The 18,447-nt window shown below is 43.1% G+C and overlaps 1 protein-coding gene across 1 annotated transcript in view; it reads right to left on the bottom strand.

Moving 5' to 3' along the window:
- Positions 1–293: 293 nt before the first annotated feature.
- The window catches only part of CLNK (cytokine dependent hematopoietic cell linker), a 152,990-nt gene continuing 134,836 nt past the window's right edge, over positions 294–18,447 (bottom strand). Inside the window, exons 16-19 of the mRNA XM_059066130.1 lie at positions 17,314–17,447; positions 13,571–13,648; positions 8,620–8,775; positions 294–440 (exon numbers count right to left, since the gene is read on the bottom strand). Of these exons, the coding sequence (XP_058922113.1) occupies positions 294–440; positions 8,620–8,775; positions 13,571–13,648; positions 17,314–17,447 (515 nt within the window). The remainder of the gene's footprint in view (positions 441–8,619; positions 8,776–13,570; positions 13,649–17,313; positions 17,448–18,447) is intronic.

Raw genomic sequence — 18,447 nt, 5'->3', positions numbered from 1 at the left:
TTTGCTGCTCATCTGTAACATGAGAGCATAAGGACCGTGGTTTTGTTTTTTTCTTTAGAAGATATTTTTTTAAAAGCCAGTTTTTATTTTTGCATCTTATAAATATTTCTTCTGCAATTAGAGCTTTCAAAACCACAATTGATTTTCCAATTGCCACGATAGAATGTTTTTCTTTTCTACAGAGTCAGAGAAGTAATCCCTTGAAGCCACAGAAAATCATCTTTTGAAATAAAGGAAAAAAAAAATGATAGAGGCATTGGATCCACTGAACTAAAGATGAAACAAAGACCAGGCTACGTAAGTGAGAAGTGTCTGTTGAGAGGGAGGGGCTGAGTCAGGTAACACTGTTCCCTGTGGATCCCAGTTTTATCCTTTCCATCAATGAGTATAATAGGAAAATACTTGTAGTGTTCGATGATGTCTTCCACTGAATCAAACTTCTGAAACACAGAAGAGAAAGTTAATGAAAATTTAGGTACCTTTGTGTCTGTAGCTTAAAGTACAGCCTAAGATGCTTCGTTTTATTTAGGGAAGAGGTTAACTCATTTAACGTTTTTTAGATTGTAAAGGGGTATCAGAAAATGGTTTTGTTTTTGTTTTTTTTAAAAAAAGGATGTGACAAAGAAGCCCTTGAAGGATCATTGATAAGATGAAGGTAACGAGGGTGACCAAAAGTGAGCCCTCCCCAGCTCTCGAAACTTCCCACCCACGGAGTGTTCACTAGAATCAGGTTACACTGGACAAACTCCACTCTGGTTACATGTTCCTACCATAAGCAGTTCGGATGGGTTAATTGCATAGCAGTCAGCCACAGAGAATCCCTGGTGCCTCCCTTCTCTTGCCCCCAACTGTGACATACTAAAATGTAGAAGATCAGGGCTTGACCTTCACTTCGTAAATTGATGGGAAAGGTCTGCGGTGAAATCTCTCTCCTGTACACCCCTCTTGTTCTAAAGCATTCTAGACTAATCAGAAAAGAATACTGATGGGCCTCCCTGGTGGCGCAGTGGTTAAGAATCTGCCTGCCAAGGCAGAGGACACCATTTTGAGGCCTGGTCCGGGAAGATCCCACATGCCACGGAGCAACTAAGCCCGTGCGCCACAACTAGTGAGCCTGCACTCTAGAGCCCGCGTGCCACAACTGCTGAAGCCGCGCGCCTAGAGCCTGTGCTCGCCAACAAGAGAAGCCACTGCAATGAGGCGCCCTCGCATGGCGGCGAAGAGGAGCCCCTGATCACCCCTACTAGAGAAAGCCGGCGTGCAGAAACGAAGACCCAAAGCAGCCAAAAATAAAATAATTTTTAAAAAAGCAAGAATACTGATGACCACAGGGCTCCTGGTAGTTCTTGGCCAATTTAGGTTCCTTCCCTGGGCTTCTTGTGAAATAATGAGGTGACAGTGAATCATTACACTTTTATGTTTCTAGAGATGTACAGATAAAGTGCTGGGGTGATTTAATGGAAAGTAAGACGATTTCAAGTGTAGGGGAATCAGGAAGTGCTTTGTGGAAGAGACAGACTTGAAATGGGCTACACATTCTGGGTGAGTCAAGTGGACAAGGTGGGTTTAAAGATCCTAAGAGCAGAGGAAGACGAGTGTACCGGTGTTGAGAACGTGTGGGCACAGATAGGAATTCTGATGAGTTCGGCTGAGTTCTTGAAAGGGGCTATTTGGAGATGTTCAGGAAGAAAGAGCTTGCATGACCTGCCTTTTGTAACGTAGGGCAACACTGTGAAGTGAACAGGGAGGCAAGAATGGACCTTCCCTGCAGAGCCAAGGAAACTGCGCTCAGAGTTTTTCTGGATGTGTATCAGTTTCTTCCTTGAAGCAGGTTTGCTTATGGCTTGTGAACCCACTGTTCCAACAGAGCAGTGTCCAGATAATGCAGCCTGAAGGAGGGAGCTGCACTGGGGACGACTTTGATTCTCTTTAGTTTTGTACATCCTGCCTCTGCCCGGCACAGAAATGTTTGCAAGCCTGAGGAACACTCAAGAGGGAATGAGATTGTCAAGGTCCGTGTCCTCATGGAGATTCATGCATTGCTTTCAGGCAGGGGCAGACAGAAAGTAATTCCCTATCCAGATAGATCATTTCATTTAGGATTAATTTGCTGTGGAAATAATCACCCCGGGGCTCGAGAACCTCACACAGTCCCCCCGGGGCCTTCCCTGACATTGACCAGTCCCTGGATCCATTCCTCTCCTGTTCTTCCTGGGAACTGAGTCAACCTCCGCCTTCCCCCTTCTGCTCATTGAGTTGGTTTTGTCTTTTCATCTGAAAAGAGTCCTGATTCAATCTGTAAGTAACTTGCCCCTCTGAGCCCGTTACTGGATCTGTGGCAGAGTTTTCAATGAGATAACCTATCTGACCACCCCTAGGAAGTACACAGTCAATACTAGTCTCTACCTGATGCCAAGGTAAGGTGGTTGTCCAGCAGGGACAGTAATTGTTCTGCTGCAGTAGTTGTAAGTGGAGGGCTGTGGAGCCCAAATGCCTGAGTTCCAAGCAAGGCTTTCCCACCCACTAGCGGTGTGTCCTTGGGCATTTCTTACCCTCTCTCTCAGTTTCTCTCTCTAGGGACAGTGATGGTAATATTAGGACCTACCTCTGAGGCTCATTGTGAGGGTTAATTGAGTTGACATACACAGCATTTAGAAGGGAGCTCTATCTGCAGTGCGTGCTCAGTAAACGTCAGTCATTGCTATGACCTCCTCCCTTCCAAGTTTGCCAAGAACATGATGAAAGAGCCCTGAAGTCACTGTAGAAGTTTATAGACTCTCATTGTAAGCCTTTAGGAAGAAAGGAAGGACATTTTTGTATTTCATTTCTAGTCATAAATTAAGGACAGAATTTTCTTTCTCTTTCTTCATACTTGAAACCAAAAATAATTTATGAAAAGAGATTTTCCATGCAGAACTCTTCTACAAAATTGGGTAACCCACATGGCACAAAGGGAATTCTCTTTCCTGGGATTAATCTTTAGAGGGAAAAAGATTAATCTTGCTTTGTAATCTCACTCCTGTTTTCTTTGGGATGGTCCCAAAATAGTGAACTCAATACTAATTATTTATAATTACTGCAGGGATGATATTTTATATGAAAGTGTAATTTTAACAAGTAGTAGGAAGCAAGCAAGGAAGGAATAAAATAAGTTATTCTGTCATTTCTTTGTTTTGTGGTACGCGGGGCTCTCACTGCCGTGGCCTCTCCCTTCGCGGAGCACAGGCTCCAGACACGCAGGCCCAGCGGCCATGGCTCACGAGCCCAGCCGCACCGCGGCACGCGGGATCCTCCCAGACCGGGGCACGAACCCGCGCCTCCCGCACAGGCAGGCGGACTCCCAACCACTGCGCCACCAGGGAAGCCCTGTCATTTCTTATTACTGACTTCTAGTGATAGGCTAACAACTGGTATATTACCCTAAAGATAATTTTTAAAAAGATTATAATTAAGCTCTTACTTTTATATTAAATTCTTTTTTTCAGAAGGACAGCAAATACCATCCTAATATTAGATCTTAAAATTTGTTTAAACCTTTGTGATTGCCCTAAATACCAACCATAGGCAATGTTTCACTGCCAGAAAGCTTAATCAATCTGTTTGGACACACACATGGGAGTGAAAGAAGAAAAGAGAAAAAGAGGAAGATAGGTGCAAAGAGAGAAGGAGGAGAGAGAAGCAGACCAGGGAAGTGAGAAATAAACTCATTGGTTAATTGTCTCTGTTTCCTGGTCTTTGAACTTGAATTTATCAACTAAACATCTATCATAATTTTTAGCAACTTACCACAAACATTTGCAGGACAAGGAAAGGTCCGATTACAATTGCTCGCTTCTGCTAGAGTCCACAGAAATGTGGACAAATGTGATTTCTAAAACTTGGCAGCAGGTAAAGCTCTGAAGGTTATTAACAAGCAGGTTCCCTGCTGGCTGGTCCAGGGCCCCCAGTGTTCTACCAGGTGATAAATAGGTGCATGCATAGATGGGCACAGATTAACAGAGTATCCCCTGGATGGCAGGGACTCTGCCTTACTCTGCTCTGTGTCCTCAGAATGAAGCATTGAATCTAGCATAATGTAGGCATCAAGTTAAAGCTTGGCCCCAAAACTGAACAAATGAGAGACCCGGGCTGAAAGGTGGCCTCCAAAAGATATCCCATGTCCTAATTCCTGGAAGCTGTGAATATGGCCTTCTAAGCAAAAGAGTGAATATTATTTTACATGGCAAAGTTAGGATTACATTAAGGACCTTGGGAGAGGGGCTGATCCTAGGCTATCTCTAAAAGCAACCACCTGAATCCTCATAAGATGGAAACGGTTCGCATGGAGAAGAGGAGGAGGCGTGTGACCTCAGAGGCAGAGATCAGAGTGATAATGGCCACAAGCCAAGAAAGCCACAGTTTGCCGACAGCCACCAGAAGCTGGAAGAGGCCGGAAGGATCTTCCCCCAGAGCCTCCAGAAGAAGGGTGGCCTGTCAATACCTTGATTTCAGATTTCTAGACTCCAGAACTTCAAAAGAATACATATTTATTGTTTTAAGCTACCAATTTTATGGCATTTTGTTACAGCAATCCCAGAAAACTAATATACTGGTTGCTCCCTGAATCTAAATTCAGACACGAGTTTCTAGCCACATGGCTTCCCAGGCTCATTCTTTTTTTTTTTTTTTTTTTTTTTTTTTGCGGTATGCGGGCCTCTCACTGCTGTGGCCTCTCCCGTTGCGGAGCACAGGCTCCGGACGCACAGGCTCAGCGGCCATGGCTCACGGGCTTAGCCGCTCCGCGGCATGTGGGATCCTCCCGGACCAGGGCACGAACCCGTGTCTCCTGCATCGGCAGGCGGACCCTCAACCACTGCGCCACCAGGGAAGCCCCCAGGCTCATTCTTTGCAGGCATATGTGGATTTGCTGGACTTCTGTGCTTGTGACAGGTGTCGACAAGCTGTGTCTTCCCAGGGGACCCGTCCAGGTTTCTCCTGCAACTCTCATGGCTCCATGTGAGCTTTTCATCTGTGTCGGGCACACACAGACCCAGTGAAAGGGCTTTAGGGTATCATTTAAGAGAGAAATGATACTTAGCACCTGCGTCTATGTATCTGGCACTCTCTTTACAGCATCTCATCTTACACTCAGAATACCTCCCTTGGAATAGGTGTCACCGCATTGTATGTGCGGATAAAGTCTAAAGTTTGAAAGACAGTCAGAAAGCCACAGGAGATCAAAATTATCCTTGAAAACCCCGTGCCTCATTACGTTTCTCCTGCAGAGTTGGACTAAGATGCTACTTCTTTATTCAGACACCAGATGAAGTAGCTAGTACCTGGCTTGCATTTAACAGAGGCTTGCTGTAGCAGATTCTTTATCTTTTCTTAGAGATGGGAGATTCTTCCTCAGCAAGGCAAAGGGCTCGAACTGTGAAAGGTGTGCAGGAACTGAGAACAATCTAGATCATCCCCCTCTTACACCAGGGCATGGCTCGTTCAGAAGAGAGGCAGGAAGAACTACCTGTAAGTTGTGATTTTTCACCCAGGGCCTGGCACACAGTAAGCTCCATGGAAGTCTTAGCTTTTTTTCACCTGAAGTTCTGGGCTGTTTTCAAATGGGCTGGGGATCATTTGCATTTGCTATGATGCTATCTGAGACTATGTGAGAAAGTCAATATTTTTTTTTTTTTTTTTTTTTTTTTTTTGCGGTACGCGGGCCTCTCACCGCTGTGGCCTCTCCCATTGCGGAGCACAGGCTCCGGACGCGCAGGCTCAGCGGCCACGGCTCACGGACCCAGCCGCTCCGCGGCATGTGGGATCTTCCCGGACCGGGGCACGAACCCGCGTCCCCTGCATCGGCAGGCGGACTCTCAACAACTGCGCCACCAGGGAAGCCCAGAAAGTCAATATTTTTGCAGACTATATTGAACCCCAGCTTGGGCATATACTAGCTGTGGCTGTGGGCCAGTTACTTCACATTCCTGTGCCTCAATTTCACCATCTGTTAAATGGAGGTATCAACAGCACCTACCCCACAGGGCTGCTATGGGATTAAAACGATCAAGTTAATTAATAATTGTTAACTGCACAGAATAGTGCCTGTGCATAATAAACGTATGTAAGTGTTAAGTAAACATATGAAAAGGAGACTTGCTTGGGGGTTGCATGAGAGGAGAAAATTCCATAATAACACAAAAAAGTATTAAAATAGGCATGTGAATTCTTTTTGTTTTTTTTTTAGGTTATATAAATGAAAATTTATTTAGATTGAGAAAAATAATCTCAAAATATTACAAGATTTTTGGCCTAAAAATACTACAAATATAAAAATCTAGGAAAATGATGTCTATTTTTTTTAAAAAATTTTTATTTTTCAATTGAAGTATAGTTGATTTACAATGTTCCAGGTGTACAGCAAAGTGATTCAATTATATACATAGGCATTTGAATTCTTAAGGGGTCCTGGTGACAATAATTAGAGCAGCTCACTTGAAAGCTGGTGGTCTAATCCAGGGGCTGTCATTGTGACAGCCTGCTGAGGCCGGCAGTGAACTGGTTGGCATTCTGATTCAACACTATTAGGAAGTTATCACAGGGTCACTGTTTCTTCTCTTTTATAAGCAGACCAAAGTATGGCTTGTTGGGAAAAAAGCTTTTTGGGTTTTTTTTAATGAGAATGTCTATGAGCTGGAAGAAAATACAGAAGGATAAAGGGATACTGAGCTGGAAATTCCATTAGCCATAGGTATCTGGACCTAAGGGGAACCATGTTTTAGTTATTGCCACGACTCAGTGATAACAATGAAAAAAATCAAAAATCATAACTAACATTTACTGATATGTCCATAATCAGTGTTCTGAGTGTTTTACATTCATTAACTCACTAATCCTCATCACAAAAGAAAAAATTGGCTACTCCTCTTTTTAGTTTGGCTGTAACCCTTTCTTACTGTGGCAATATTTGACAGATTTATGTATTAATCTATTTATTCACTCACGTTCTCCTTTATGCCCAAACTTTCCCAGGCTGGAGCAAAGGCTGGTGAACTGGTCCCATGGTGCTGACCATACCTCTCCAGCCACATATGAGTCTCAGAAAAGGACTCTGGGTCAGACCCTGGGTTTAAGCTGGCATAGTCACACACGTGCCTTCGTGAAGCATTTTGGTAGCCCTGGCAATAGTCCTTATTTTGATATCTATTGAAGAACAATCGATATTTGTGTGACAGTTCTGGTTTCATACTGTTCCAGTTTTCTTGGGCCTCCATAATAAAGTACCACTGACCGGGGTGGGGGTAGAGGACCTTAAATGACAGAAATTCATTTTCTCACAGGTCTGGAGGCCAGATGTCCAAGATCAAGGTGTCAGCAGGGTTGGTTTCTTCTGAGGCCTCTCTCCTTGGCTTGTAAATGGCCATTTTCTCCCTGTGACTTCACATCTGTGTGTGTCTGTGTCCTAATCTCCTCATAAGGGCACTACTCATATTGGATCAGGGCCCACCCTAGTGACCTCACTTTACCTTAGTCACCTCTTTAAAGACCCTATCTCCAAATACGGTCACATTCTGAGGTGCTGGGGGCTAGAATTTTCACATAGGAATTTGGGAGGGGGGGACACAGTTCAGCCCATAATATATACCAACAGATAAAATTGAGGTCTGGAGATGCTAAGGGAGAATCACTGAATTATAGAAGTCTAGACTTGAAAAGAACATTTACAGTTGAAGAAACTAAAGCTCAGAGAAGTTTAAGTGACTGGCCTGAGCTCACATACTTAGTAAATGGTGACAGAACTTGAACTCTGCCTTTCCCTCCCTCCCTTTTTCCCTTCCCTCCTTCCTTCCTTCCCTCCTTCCTCCCTCCCTCCCTTCTTTCCTTCCTTCCTTCCTAGAAGAATTGAAAGACCAGCCTCTGTTTGCCCTCTCACTACCTGTGCATCTCTAGCCATTTACTTAATTTTCTAAGCCTCAGTTTCCCTACATCTAAGATAGGGATGACCATTATATCAAAGAGTTGTTGAGGGTTAAAATAAGATAATGCAGACAGACCAAGCCTAGCATAAACACAGCGAAAATCAATCTCCTTTCCCTTTTCTCTCTTATTTATACAGTTATTAATGAATGCTTTAATTGAGTCATTCTTTCACCTAGCCACCTGTTAGCAGATGTGTACCAAGCACAGGCATGCTCAGTGTAGCACTGGATGCTGTGATTGAGGTCATATTCAATGTAGGGACACACACCTACCTAATGCCATCAGATGTCGTCAGAAATGGCTGCAGTGGGAGTTCAGCGATGGGTGGGGAAGGACTGTGGCATTAACGTGGGGCTCAGTGGAGGCCTTCTGGCAGGCAGAATGTAGATGTGTCTTACAGAATGAGTTTTCTTTAACGGGCAAAGCAGGATAGAGGGTGCATGGAAGGGTCAGGATTGGCTGCCGGCCCCATGAGCTAAGACATCAGAGGGAATGCTTGTGGAAGGGGCTGGAAGGATTAGATTACATTCTGCACCTCCAGGGCGGCTCTTTTCTCCAATGCTGCAGTCATGGGGATATGGAGATGACTCGGCCAGCATCTCCTAGGTCTCCCCGTGTTGTTGTCCTTAGCCTGGAAAAGGGAAGTCATTGGGTTATACCCACCTGGTCTCCTCTGAGCCCTGTCCCCAGGGCAAACTGCTGATTTCTCTCCAGGAAGCGGATTTTCACATTGTAGACTTTGTTCCCATAAAACACCACCAACACATAGGGCTCCGCCCTGGATTTTGTGGAACAGTCTCGGACCAAGAAGGTGCCATCCTGAAGCAAAAGGAAGAACGATGATCTTCTCAAGCATCAGAATCAGAATCCAACCTCCCAACTGTGGCAGCAGTGAAGCTTCTCTGCCTGAGATTCCCAAACGGCTTTAGTTTTTGGCAATCCAGTTCTTTATTCAATTTATTTTATTTTTTATTTTTTGCGGTACGTGGGCCTCTCACTGCCGTGGCCTCTCCCGTTGCGGAGCACAGGCTCCGGACGCGCAGGCTCAGTGGCCATGGCTCACGGGCCCAGCCGCTCCGCGGCATGTGGGATCCTCCCGGACCGGGGCACGAACCCGCGTCCCCTGCATTGGCAGGCGGACTCTCAACCACTGCGCCACCAGGGAAACCCTCAATTTAATTCAGTAAGTATTTATTGAGGGTTAGTTTGTCTAAGGGTTCTTATTTTCTGAGAAGTGCACCAGCCAGATTACAACACCCCCTACTTTGAAATCTTCCAATATCCCCTGCTGTCCTCAGCGCCATGCCTACAACCGTAGCATGATGTTCAAGGATCGATGCACCAGCATCTCCTGTGGTTTTACCTCTGGCACTCCTGCAGTCTCCAGCCCCTGGATGATGGCACCAGTCAAGCCACCGTTTCCCAGGGGCACCATCTTGCTTTTGGGTTCCCAGCTTTTGCACAAGCCACCCCCTCTGCATGGAATAGCCCTCTCCTTCCCTCCTTGGGAGGGAAGGAGAGGCACCTTAGGGGTGCCTCCCTCTATCTGCCAATGTTCGCATTTCCTGTTCTGTTGATGTTCAGGTTATTATCCTAGAGACAGTGGGAGCCACCGCAGGCTTTGAGCAGGAGAGGCTTTGAGCATTATAAGTTGGTCCTCTGCATGGGGAGATGCCAATATAGGACTAGGGTCCCCAAAACAGATGTGGGGCTTCAAAGTCACTGGTGTCAAAATGAGTGAAGAGCCTGTATGAAGGAGAAGAAAATATAGCCTGAGGTGAGGTGAAAGGATGTTCAGGACAAGGAAGAAGAGACAGGAAATGTTCTAAGGAGATATCTCACAGATAGACGGAAACCCAGAAGCTTCAGTGTCATAGAAGTGGAGCAGGGGAGAGCGAGGGTTTCCAAAAGAAGGTCAACAGTATGAGATAGTCTGAGGGCTGTGAATAGACCAACTATAAATATAATATAAAATAATCAGGCACACCCTGGAGAGTAGCTTAGGATGAAAGTCTGGTCAGAAAAGGCTAAGAAATGGAGCAATCCTCCTGAAAATACACACACGTACAAGGCTTAGTTTTGTGTCATTTATATGACGAAAAATACTGAAAAATCTGTAACTGTAATTGCATAGATTCTTGTGTAGGTGGTTATAAATAATCTATAAAGAATAAATCTAATTAGGTGTGTGTGGTACTATCTATTCTTTATATAGATAGGTATTATATATGAAAATTTATATTTATAATAACTTATATATATTATCTCCTGTATAGAATATTTCATATCTATATGTTTATATATATCTATAACTAATATTTATAGATATTATGTGTACATATATAATAATGGTTATAATACTGTATAACAATACTATAAGTCTATTAAATTTATAAATACTATAAAACTACAGTGATGCCATGATGATGCTGGCAGCTAAGGTTTACTGAAAACTGCTTTCAAGATGCCATGCACTTTTACACACATTTCATTTGATCCTTACATAAAATTTGAGGAGGTATTTTATCCCCATTTTACAGGTAAGGGAATTAGGGTCTAATTGTCTAAGTGGATCCCCTCACACATCACAACTAATCAATGGAATACCTGAAAGTCAAGGTGAAATTCTTGCTATAAATATACCAACCCCCAAGTACATAAAGTGGGTTTAAGGAATTTTCTGGAACCTGTTCTGCCTAAAACATTCAGCTGTAATTAAAGCCTTAAGACTCAAGCACATTCTTTTTTTTAAACAATTCTTTTCCGTTATGGTTTATCACAGGATATTGAATATAGTTCTCTGTGCTATACAGTAGGACCTTGTTGTCTATCCACTCTATACATAAAAGCTTACATCTGCTAACCCCAACCTCCCACTCCATCCCTCTCTTATCCCCCTCCCTCTTAGCAACCACCAGTCTCTTCTCTATGTCCCTGAGTCTGTTTCTGTTTCATAGAAAGGTTCTTTTGTGTCATATGTGTATAACTGAATCACTTTGCTCTACAGCCGTAATTAACACAACACTGTAAATCAACTATACTTCAATAAGAAAAAAAAAAATTAAAAAAAAAAAAGACTCAAACACAGAACATTGCCAAAGATCACAAAGGGAGAGGAGGCCAAGACATGTGGCCAGTTTTGGGGTTTATCATCTTAGACTCTGCAATGAGTTTGTCACAATGGATCTGGGCAATCCTGCAATTTGAATTAAATTATCTTACATAAATGGGAAACAAGTTTTGACAAAACTAACTGAGGCAAACAAAATAGGAAAATATGAAGTCATTAAACTGAGTTTCTGTTTTCTCAGTGCTTTTGGGGAGGAGGCAGAGACAGGCACAGAGAAGGCAAGGGAGCGTTGAGAGTGCCCAAACATAGCTGGACGGACATTATGTGGCATGTACATTGCCCTTCTAGTACTGTCCACACAGGGGCTCCTGGAAGCAGGTCTTCTAAGAGCTATTTTCCCTTGGGAAAGAGGCTAAGAGAGCATGACCATTGATTAGCCAAGAAGAGGCAGGGTCGGAGCTGGCACCACTGTGCCACCATTAGACCCAGCAGAGGTCAGCGTGCATGAGATTCCCTGGGGAGAGGGAAGGGAGGGTGCTCCAGCCAAGGCACCACCCAGCCACCTATGACTCCCCTTCCAGAATGCAAAGAGCTCTAATGGCTACTAGAGGCAGCTGTGATTTTGTGAAAAGAGCACTGATCTTGAATATAGATTCTGCCATTTTCTCTACCTTGTAATTGAAACCTTAGCATCAGTTTCCTTATCTAGAGAATGACATAGTTTCATTAATTCCTAATATGTTCAAGATACTTTGTTAACAACTGTATTAATTTCCTACTGTTGCTATAACAAATTCCTATGAACTTAAAGGACTAAATCACAAATTTATTCTCTTACAGTTCTGGGGGTTGAAGTCCAACATGGGTCTCACTAGGCTAAAATCAAGGTCTCAGTCAAGCTGTGTTCTTTCTAGAAACCCCAGGAGAAAATGCATTTCCTTGTTTTTTCTGGCTTCTAAAAGCCACCACTTGTGCCTTTACTTGTGGCCCTCTATGTCTAATTCTGATACTGCTGCCTCTCTCTTATAAGGATTTTTGTGATTATATTAAACCCTCCCCAATAATCCAGAATAATCTCCCTATCTCAAGATTCCTAATTTAATCCCACCTGCAAATTCCTTTTCCAAATAAGGTGACATAGTCACAGGTATTGGGGATTAGAATGTGGATATATCGTGGTAGGGGGAGCATTTTCTGTTTACCATAGTAACTTACATATAATTTATTTAATTTTTTAATATTAATTCTAAAAGCTAGGCTTTATTAAAATTTACTGAGGACCTATCATTTATTCACCCATCCACTAGTTAACTAACTCATTCATTTTTGTATTTCCTCATTCAGCAATGACCATTGTATTGGTTAGTTGAGGATAGGTTTTGGTGTTGCATCAGTCTTGAGAGACTTTCTACCATTTCTAAACAACCTAGTATAGTTCTCTGCACATAGTAGAGTAGTTGCTTAATAACTATTTTCTATTTGTGATGATGGTTGTAGTAGTCATTTGATCTGATCACAAATATCCCAGGTTTTCTCTTTTTTTGGCCACATGTAGCTTTTTTTTTTTTTTTTTTTTTTTTTTTTTTTTTTTTGTGGTATGCGGGCCTCTCACTGCTGTGGCCTCTCCCGTTGCGGAGCACAGGCTCCGGACGCGCAGGCCCAGCGGCCATGGCTCACGGGCCTAGTCGCTCTGCGGCACGTGGGATCTTCCCGGACCAGGGCACGAACCCGTGACCCCTGCATCGGCAGGCGGATTCTCAACCACTGCGCCACCAGGGAAGCCCGGCCACATGTAGCTTTGTACTTTTTTCACCCTCTCTGAAGTTAGGTCTGGTCATGGGACTTACTCTGGCCAATGAAATGTGAGCAAAGATGCAGCATGTTAAATTTGAGAGGATGTGTTGAGAGGCAGTATGTGATTGGTGTGAGCATACATTGAGATGGAGCCTCCAGCAGTCTGGGTCTACCCACCCAAACCTGTCTTGAGCATGGAGCTCAAACAAAAAATAAAGTTCTGTTATGCTAAGCAACTGAGATCTCAGGGCTGTTTGTTACTACAGCATAACCTATCACATACTGACTATTACAGCATTCATGATCCCTGCTCCTTTCCTGAAGAACTGAGACACAAAAATCCAACTGTACCTTGGGCAGACCTGTAGGAAGGAGATGAAACTTGAACAAAGCAGAAGGAAGGCACCTTCCACTGCAACCTCCATTTATACCCCAGCTTCCACATTTGATCTCCAAAATAGTTCCTTAGGGTTGATTTTACTATTTTCATTTAACAAAGAAAGAAACCTGCATTTACAGATATGTAGGAACTTGAGAAAGTCATGCAGCTGATAAGTGGTACAACCAAGTCTCAAATCTAAAACTCTGTTTGAAAGCCCACTTTCAACGACAACCTCCCCAACACTGATAAATACAGGGTGAGGCAGGAACTGCATCGAAGTGCACTGCTTGTGACATCCTGTGACCTATGGGCAGAAAACCATAGGATGACTACAGAAACAATGTGATGGGCCCTGGAGAAGCCATTACCTTGTTCTCCTTCATCAATGCCTCTTCCACTGCCTGGCGACTGTATTCTCCAATGTACCACCCGTTGTGCCGGATATCCTGCAGTATGGGTTTAAATGATGAATATTTTAGGGTCAAAGGAAATGATTAATTATTAATTAAAATTTGTTTTTATTCCACTAGTGCCAAATCACAGTTGGATTTATGGGAGCTATGCAGTATAATATTTCTGTCCTTGGATCTTGAGTTAGACACAGAAAAAGTAATGGCAGCTTAGGAATTATGAAATTGGCATGACAAAATCTGTCTGTCATTGAAAGTAACCAGAAATGTCACTCCATCTACAAAGAAAGGTGCTTTGGCACCAAACTCAAAATGGAAAATAAACCCTTTATCTGTCAATGCTGTCTGAACCTGTACCTGCTGAAGCTTACTGAGGTGGGATATATATTTATGATCCCTATGAGGTCCTAGGCACCATAGAAACAGCAGGGGAGGGGAAGACAGGTACAGACTGAGAGCATCTTTATGCCAATTGCCTAAAGTCCCATGTGGTAGCACTGGGATTTGAACCCTGGTCTGTCTGGCTTTCTCCTCGTGCCATACTACCTTATTTATACTAATTTATTTCTTTTGATTGTAAAATCCACATAACAGAGAGAAGGAAGGGCAGTCAGAGATGCACCATGGATCTGCAATTCCTTTACCGAGTCCCAAGGATAATAATATTAAATCATCCTTTGCATGAGTCCAACGTCTCCAAGGACATCCCTCATTCATTATCCCAGTCCATGCCTGCAAGAATCCTGTGAGGCAGGCATTGCCAGGACAGTGGAGGCTCAGGAAGTCAACTTTTGTTACATGTGGCAAGAACTAGGGATGTGACATCAGGTCTTCGGTCTCCCAAAGTACCTGGTCCTCCCAGCACAAGCGTGATCCTTCCAATGATGGGTACAGCAAGCACATGTGAGCGCCACTGGGAAAGGCATGAGTTAGCTTCCCTCCCAACTCTCCAGCCTCACTTCCTCTCCCTGCCCCGCTCCCCAGTCTGAGGACAAGTCAGATGTGCTTGCTGTCGTCTAGACACACACAGCTTCAGGGCTTGGCATGAGCTAGCCCCGCCCCCTGCCTGGAATCCCTCCTTCTCTTCACTCTTCTTCTCCCTGGCTCTGCCATCCTCTTTCATCACGTTTGGGGGCAAAGTCACCTCTTATTTGAGGCCTCTTTTGGAATGAATTCCTTTACCTAGTCCCTACCCCTAGGGGAGGGTTGGTGCTGGAAGGTCCAGAGGCAGGACCTGTTCCACTCCAGCAAAGCCAGGTAACAGGCTCCAGAAACAAAGGGCAGCTCAGAGAAAGTGCCCTCAAAGGGCATCTCTCTGCAGAACTGGGAGCTCTCTGAGCTGATAGTGGTCTGCTGCTTCTGGGGGGCCTCTCTGCCAGTCCCGGGGCTTGGCAGAGCTCAGTCATGGTGTGCTTCATCTACTCTGATTTTGTTTATTTGTTCAAGCTGGAAGACACTTGGAGATTTTATAACCCCGTAGTTCTCCAGGTGTGATCGTGAGTGCTGGCTGGTGAGTTTAGGTTCTGCTCAAACACAGCATCAGATACCTCTGAATTACCTGGGGGTGGGGGAAAGTGGTTCTCTTTCAGTTCTCTTTCTAGCCCTTTGAGTAATCCAAGAGGGATGTTTCATTTTGGTGCTATTTTGTCCTTAATATCTCTCTGGTATTTCGAATCCCTCCTTATTCTGAGATTCATTAGCGAGTGATGGCATCCTGCTACAATTTTTTTTAACATCTTTATGGGAGTATAATTGCTTTACAGTGGTGTGTCAGTTTCTGCTTCATAACAGAGTGAATCAGTTATACATATACATATCTCCCCATATCTCTTCCCTCTTGCGTCTCCCTCCCTCCCACCCCTCCTGCTACAATTTAATAGCCTTGTTTTGTTTGAGCTACAATAAAATATTTTTTAAAAATGTGATAAAATATACACATCATAAGATTTACCACTTAACCATTTTCAATTGTACATACAATGCAGTGGCATTGAGCACATTTACATTTCTTTGCAGCCAGCATCACGATCCAGCTCTAAAATATTTTCATCATCCCAAACTGAAACTCTGTACACATTCAACAACAACTCCCATTATCTCCTCCCCTAGCCCCTTGTAACCACCATTCTACTTTCTGTCTCTGTGAATTTACTTATTTTACCCTCATATAACTAGAATCATATATTTGTCCTTTTGTGTCTGACTCATTTCGCTTAGTATCATGTTTTTAAGGTTCATCTATGCTGTAGCACCTGTCAGAATTTCATTCTTTTTTACAGCTGAATAATGTGACTACATTTTCTTTATCCATTTATTTATTGATGGACATTTGGGTTGTTTCTACCACTTGGCTATTGTAAATAATGCTGCTGTCAAAGATGGATGTACAAAAATCTGTGAGGCCCTGCTTTCATTTCTTTTGGGTATATACCTAGAAGTAGAATGCTGCAATTAGTTTTTTTTTTTTTGTGGTACTTGGGCCTCTCACTGTTGTGGCCTCTCCTACTGCGGAGCACAGGCTCCGGACGCGCAGGCTCAGCGGCCATGGCTCACGGGCCCAGCCGCTCCGCGGCATGTGGGATCCTCCCGGACCGGGGCACGAACCCACGTCCCCTGCATCGGCAGGCGGACTCTCAACCACTGCGCCACCAGGGAAGCCCCAGAGGGATGTAACTTTTGCTTAGACATATAGTTAGGACCCTGGGATTCCAGCGCTTATGAAGGAGATGATGAGGAAAAGGAAACCAGGTCTGTAAGAATGGGCAACAAAAGAATTACGTGCAAAACATTCCCCAAAGTCAAACTTAACAGTATGAGACTTCTTTTAGAATTAAGGTCAAAATTAATGTAAATATAAGGACAACCAATGGCGCTTGGGACACTGTAGGGATTATGAGCGATTGACCACAGAGGTATTCTATGTGCTCCGCTTCTGCTTAAAATCTTTCGCAAGCTCTGTAGCAGAACCCTGAGCATATGAGGATATGGGATGGAGACCCAGGAGAAGCATGTCTTTTTGCGCCTTATTGTGAAAGACTTTAATAAGTAATGTTGCAAGGTGATTGAGGAAAGAGTGTAGAATTTACAAAGAAAGTTTTATCCCCCCATATAGGTAAGTATAAGTGCAACATGGTCTGAGAAGAACTGATTGTAGGGATGGAGGATATTTTAGAAAGAGACCAGGAAATAAATGAAGGGCAAGCAAGAATCCATCTACTGTCTATTTTCATCTCTTCCTCCTCGTTACGTCTCCTCTGGGGCAGAGACCATAACTTCTAGCAGGTTGTCTGATATAGAATAAGTGCTCAATACATGCTTGTTAGACTGTTCAAATGAAATGAGCATACAATACATGGATGTTTTGTTGGAAAAACAATTGCAATATGTAAATCCCCATCAATTCTAAAAGATTACTGAACAGTCAATAAATATAAAACAGTCCTAAATCTCTATTTTTTGGATTAATTTTTAAAAAGCACTTTTAGAATCTGGAAATATGCAAGTTAAAGAATCTAGTGAAACGCAATACAAAATGTTATATGGCAAAATACTTTAAAAAATATTAAACCCCGATAATACATAGCCAGAAGGGAAAAACTCAGATCCAGTCATAATGATCTCCTTTTAAGCACTGTTCAAGAAAGCTCTCTTTAGATGCTAAGTTCATCTAGAAAAATATTGCAGAGAAGTGTCTGTTTTACCTCTTCGTCAGACCTTGTGGGGAAAGGTTTCTTCCTGCTCATGTTTTTACAATATAGAGAATTTTCCAGAGGGCCATAGCTGGCTGGAGACAGACATCTCTGAGGAGGATAGGACTGCATGCTTTCTTTATGATCTGGAAAAATAAATTCACATTTAAATATGATTGCGTTACAGTCTCAGACTGCGTCCCTCTGAGAAGGAGCTGGAACCCATCACTCCCTCCTGTGTCTATGGCAACCTTGGTTTGTACCACCATCATCTCACTTCGGACAGCAGTCTCCTCTAGACTGTTCTCTTGCTTTATCTTTTGCCCCTGTCTCTTTAGGTCATCCGGAGTCATCTTTAAAAAATGTAATTCTGACTCTGCCACCTCCCTGCCCCCCAGTACAAATCCTTCCATGATTTCCTTTACACCTGGAAGAAAATCCAAACATTTTAACTTCTGTCAATAAGGCCCCAGATAATCTTTCTCTTATTTCTTCATCCAGCCCCCATCCTCCACACTGTACTGGCCATAATGAACTCTGTTCAGTTTCTTTAACAAGCCAAGCTTGTTCCCAACTCAGAAAACACCATTTTTTAAATGTAAAAGAATAAATTTTTGTTTTAATGGAACATCATTTTTAACCTGAAAGAATGACTAACACAAACTATCATTATTCAGACTTGGGCACTTGGCAGATACTTTAATAAAAATGAAAAAAGTAAGCCTGTCACTTCATGGAAAGCAACTGGTAGTATTTGTGGCCAATTTTAAAATTAGACTTTTCAAGTGCAAACTGGAATTTGGAAAAACTTGTATCTGCCACCGTGACTGAATAGCATATCCACAGTTCAACTTTTCTGATGAGATTGGAGGTGTTACGTGCAAATGTGATTTAAAACAATATTATGTACTAAAATATGTTAACATAGAAAATATCTGCTCGGGTCTGTGAACCACTGTTTTCCAAGTGACTAATATATGATGCTAAAAAAATCATGCCTGTGTAAAAGATTCTTTAGAAGGGAAGATAGATCGATGCATTTTAAAGTAACAGAATACAAAAAGTTCACTGAAACACTTGTCCAGTTTCGATGTGGTATTTTCTCTATATAGTTCAATAAAAATAACATTTCCACTGTGTCATTCC

The sequence above is a fragment of the Kogia breviceps genome, chromosome 6 (genome assembly GCF_026419965.1).
Source record: "Kogia breviceps isolate mKogBre1 chromosome 6, mKogBre1 haplotype 1, whole genome shotgun sequence".
Classification (NCBI taxonomy): Eukaryota; Metazoa; Chordata; class Mammalia; order Artiodactyla; family Physeteridae; genus Kogia; species Kogia breviceps.
The sequence above is the reverse complement of the archived record's forward strand: the minus strand, read 5'-3'. Positions and strand labels throughout refer to the sequence as shown.